General features: G+C 39.1%; 2 protein-coding genes across 17 annotated transcripts in view; both read right to left on the bottom strand.

Moving 5' to 3' along the window:
- The window catches only part of LOC121928513 (protocadherin gamma-C5-like), a 368742-nt gene that overhangs the window by 193697 nt on the left and 169777 nt on the right, over positions 1 to 5268 (bottom strand). The window lies entirely within an intron of this gene.
- LOC121928522 (protocadherin gamma-B5-like) lies at positions 2953 to 5268 on the bottom strand. Its single transcript, XM_042463359.1, has one exon. The coding sequence runs from the start codon at positions 5266 to 5268 to the stop codon at positions 2953 to 2955; it is 2316 nt and encodes a 771-aa protein (XP_042319293.1).

Here is a 5268-nt window from a genome sequence, read left to right on the forward strand (position 1 = left end):
CTGCTTCAATAGAATCATCCTCTTCTCTGCTAATGTTCTCCTCTGCCGCTCCCAGACTGTGGAACGCCTTGCCGGAGGAGATCTGTCAAATAACCAGCCGAGACAGCTTCAAAAAAGCTGACAAGATGGATCTCTTCCGGCAGGCCTTCCCAGAATAGTTCAATCTAATTTCTCTATCTCCTTACTTTATGTAACCACTGCCTCTACTAGAAAATTGCTGTCATTTTAACAGGCTGAATTTTTAAACTGTATTGTATTTAATCCTGTTTTAAAGGGGGTGTCAATTTATTTATTGAGAGTATGTATTATTCCAATATATTCTAGTCGTGTAAGCCGTCTTGATTGCTGCAGCAGAAAGGCGGGTTATAAGAATAGAATAAAGTTTAATAGGTCTTATCTTGAAGCTGAGATTCCCAGTGCTAAAAGGTGTGTCTTGTGTCTCAGCATTTTCTCCTCTGAAGCTGCTGATGTGGGAGGGCTGAATGTCTTACTGCATTTCCTTGCCTTCATTGATAAACAGTGACACTCAGAACTTCAGTCAGTAATTGCATATTGTTCTTGTTCTCTAAGTTTATGTAATTACATTCCGATTTTCGCTTTTATATGAAAAAATTGATCGAGAAAGACCAAAAATTAAGAATTAAGAAGATTGTCCTCATACATTTTAAGAAGAAATGTAAGGAATGATCTAGGGAAATGATATAATAATAATAATAATAATAATAATAATAATAATAAAACTGATACTATTTTAAAGTAAAACATTTGCAAAATAAAAATGCTCCAGCTGAAATTATATCACCACCAATAATTTTGTGTATATTTTCAATAATATGTGCTGCTAATAACGATGGTGCATGCACACACACTCCTCCTAAGATGTCTATAAGTCAGAGAAACCACACACTGTTACCTAACCAACATGTTACCTAAAGTGCACAGAACTGGGATTTTTTGGGTTAAAAAGCACTAGTTTTTAAATATGATTTTAAAATAACGTCGGAGAGTTCATGTATTGAAAAGAAATATGTGGCCATTACTGCCCAAACTTGAATCTGTGCATAAATGGATCACATGAGCACAAAATACCTTGTTTTCCAGTAGAACTGTCTTCCTTGCAGCCTGTTGGGATAACAATTCTGCTAAGGAAGAAGGCACACACCCCTTCTGTACCACATTTCACACCAGAATCATTGGATTTTGGCACTGGTGGAAACAGTGGTAGTAGGTTACCTGGTAGTAGTGGTGGCTATAGGAAGGTGAAGACTGATTTGTGGAGGCAACATGTAAGGAAATCATCCTTGACCTAGAATGTTTTTTTTTGGGGGGGGGGGTCTCTTGAACTTATGTACTTTAAAATAGTATACTTTCCTCTTTACCTGGCATTATATAATAATTCCGGGAGGTACAATACATTTCCCAATATTTATATTAATAATTTCAACATTGTCATTATCAGGAACAGAACTGGAGCATTATAGGGATGATTCAATCTAGCTGTGGTGAAGTGCACAGATGTCCCTTTAAGGAGATGCTAAAGCACTTACTGGACTTTAGGACCTCTGTGCTAAGGCTCTGAAGACATGTACTATCTGTGTCTGATCACAAACAGCCCTTGCCAGTCATGATATCAGTTCACGGTTTGATGCATATTTTTCATTACTAATATAGTACAGTAGTGGATGAACATAGATGAAATACGAGTGCAGTTCTACTTCATATATTTTCCAACAGAAAAGTGGAAGTGGAAGTGAATTCCTATGTTAAAACTGGAGGAAACAAAGGACCTGATGATCTTTGAAGTCAGATAGCTTTCATGTAGTCAATCCAATTAAATCAGATGTACATCATTCAATCTTTAGCATCAGTCTGTGGAATTCTGGATCTGGAATGTTTGCCTCACTATACATATTTGCTGGTCTTCTAGGATGCCACAAAACTGTTGGCAAAGGTTTTATATAGATTTAATTGAGGCAAACAAATAAAAAAGGACTCAGTAAGATTATAGCAATGATTATTACATTGTACAATTGCATATACTGGGAGCAAATACATTAAATTTATTTTTCAGTTTGGGCTAAATTTTTTAGAAAATTCCATCACAAGAAATAGAAGAAGAAAATGCAGTGACAAGATGATTAAGTTCAAGTCATCACAAGAACCTCAGAGCTCGCCTTTAACTGGATTCAAGTGGAATTTTGAATTAACATTTTCTGTTATGTTGCTAAAATTGTATCTGATTTGAGCACTGGTATTGTCCAACTACCTGGTACAGAAAAATCTTTGAACAAGTGTCTGGATTTATTAGGATTAGGCACAATCCTCTTCTGCTGGCTAAGGTCTGCAGAAGAACCCAAAAGAGCAGGAAAAGGACAGGATAACAGAATAGCCACATTATGCTAGATCCAAACTCAGTGGTACAGCCTAAGCATACAGACACAGTGCTGACATAAAGTTAGGCCTCAGTAAAGGTAGTCCCAAGCAGTTTTGAAGACCCAGAGACTAGAAGATGCTTGGGTTCAGAACAGATTCAGCTGGCCAAGAATTGTCTTAGTGAGTTTATGGCTGTTTGGAAGTTAGGATGGCACTTTTAAGTTTACTTTCCTATACATATGTACTTGAGAGAACGTGCTCATGAGTGGCAAAATTTCTAAATATAAGGAATCAGGATTTATATTCAGAAGTATGCCTGAAAAGAGAATTTCATTTTATGAGTAACATAAAATGAAAGAATATGTGGTGTTATGAATTTTCCTTTATTATTATGATTGGGTTACCCATTCTAATGTAAGGAATAATAAAGGACATGACAAAAAATAGTGTTTTAAGATCTTGAATCTTTTTGTAATTTTGGCAGTAATGCTTGTCAGTGTCTAGGGAAAGTAAAGAAAGACTGATAGGGAAAAAATCCACAGAACTTTGAATTTGGGTCTTGAATGATTGTGAAGAGATTTAAGCTGTTGAACATCTTTTGCTGTTTAATACAGCCTGATCTAACCTTGCACTGCCAGCATGAGTAAAGGATGATAGTATGAAACATAAAATATTCTTGACAAACACACTTACCTTTTTACTATTATTCTCCTCTGGGTTTATAGGGCTTACTCCACTGTCTGTGAAAGGCACACCAGACTTCTCACTACCAAGAAAATTGTCTGCAATTTGAACACTGGGAGCAAGAAAAGTAAATTCATTCCTCTGGGACTCTGAGGAGAGGCAAAACTGGTAAGAATAAGGCAAAGTCCCATCTTCGAAATTAGGGGGAAACATGGCACCTGCTGTTGAATGGGGAACAGGGCCAAAACACTGCAGGAATTTTGGATTCCCTGACCTCCGGAGCTTCATTGTAATGGCCAGAATTACCGTCAAGAGGAATAAGAAGGAGATCAGAGCTAAAGCCAGCACTAAATAGAATTGGAGATCAGACTGAGCCTCTGAGTCCCTTGGCAGGTTTTTCATTTCCGGAAGGGCCTCCTGGAAGTTCTCTGCAAACACCAAGTTCAAAGTAATGGTGGCTGAGAGAGGAGGCTGTCCGTTGTCCTTCACCACAACCACCAGCCTCTGTTTCACAGCATCTCTCTCCACAAAGGCCCTGGCTGTCCTGATCTCTCCAGTATGAGAACCAATGGTGAAGAGGGCTGGCTCAGTGGCCTGGACCAGATGGTAGGAGAGCCAGGCATTGTGTCCAGAATCAGCATCAACAGCCACCACCTTTGTGACTAGATAATCTTCCTCAGCAGAACGAGGCACCATCTCAAATGAAGTGGAGCCCTTGGCTTCTGAGGAAGGGGAGAGGATACGAGGAGTGTTATCATTGCGGTCCAGAATAAACACCCTGAGGGTGGCATTGCTGCAAAGAGGAGGAGATCCTCCATCTTGGGCCTTCACTTGGAGCTGGAACTCTCTGAATTGTTCATAGTCAAAGGATCGCTGGGCATAGATGGTGCCAGTCTCAGAGTTAATGGAGATATAGGAAGAGATGGGAAGGTCCTGAATGTTGCTGCTGAGAATGGAGTAGGTGATCTTTGCATTCTGAGCCACATCTGGATCAGATGCTTTAATTGTAAAAATGGAGGCACCAGAAGGGCTATTTTCTGGCACATAGAGGTTGTTGGAAGATTTCTCAAAAGCAGGAGCATTGTCATTGATATCAGAGATCATTAGGGAGATAATTTTCTGCGTGGAAAGAGGAGGAGTTCCTCTGTCAGTGGCTATGACTGTAATGTTATACTCAGGTGTCTTTTCCCTGTCTAGTGGACTGTCTGTCAGTAGTTTGTAGTAATTATTAGATGCCAAAACAAGCTTAAAAGGCAAATCATCCTGTAAATAGCAAACAACTTTTCCATTATTGCCAGCATCTTTGTCATTTACATTGATCAGAGCAATTAAGGTCCCAGGATGAGAATCTTCTGAGACTGGACTGAACAAAGAAACAAGTGTTACCTGTGGGTCATTGTCATTCTCATCAATAACCTTGATTTCAATATTGCAGTGTGTCTCGAGTCCACCACCATCTCTTGCTGCTACCAGTATTGTATACTCTTCAGCTTCTTCAAAGTCCAATGGCTCAGTTAGAGTGATTTCCCCATTAACTGGGTTCAAATGTAATTTTGAACGGACACTTTCTGGTATGTTGCTGAAATGGTATCTGATTTGAGCATTGGTACCCTCATCCTTATCCAATGCCGCTACTTGGAGCACAAGGGACCCAACAGGAACTTTCTCCTGCAATTTGATCTTATAGCTTTCTTGGGAGAAAATGGGTGGGTTATCATTGGCATCAGTGATATTTATCCATATTTGAGCAGTTCCGGATTTTTTAGGTTCATCCCCATCCAGGGCTGTAAGGATTAAATGAATAGTTTGTTCACTTTCCCGATCAAGTGGTTTCAGGAGCACCAGTTCTGCATATTTATTTCCATCTTCTCTCTCTCTGATTTCCAGAGTGAAGGATTGACTGGAGGTTATCTGGTAATTCTGAAGAGAGTTTATCCCAATGTCAGGATCCTCAGCTTTCCCAAGGAGAAATCGAGTCCCAGGTAAAGTGGTTTCTATTATTTCTAATTTGATATTCTCGTTTAAGAAATATGGTGCATTATCATTAATATCTTGGATTGTTATGGCTATATGGAAAACATTCAAAGGGTTTTCAACCACAACTTCAAAATCCAGAAGACAAAGTGGAGTTTTGCCACATATTACTTCTCGATCTATCCTTTCTTTCACATAGAGGTTTCCATTTTCTGCACTGATACTGAAAAATTGCAT

The sequence above is a fragment of the Sceloporus undulatus genome, chromosome 4 (genome assembly GCF_019175285.1).
Source record: "Sceloporus undulatus isolate JIND9_A2432 ecotype Alabama chromosome 4, SceUnd_v1.1, whole genome shotgun sequence".
In the NCBI taxonomy this organism is placed as follows: domain Eukaryota; kingdom Metazoa; phylum Chordata; class Lepidosauria; order Squamata; family Phrynosomatidae; genus Sceloporus; species Sceloporus undulatus.

Excerpts from the sequence above, each read along its gene's own strand:
- LOC121928522 (XM_042463359.1), bottom strand. The coding sequence starts at position 5,268 with ATGCAATTTTTCAGTATCAGTGCAGAAAATGGAAACCTCTATGTGAAA.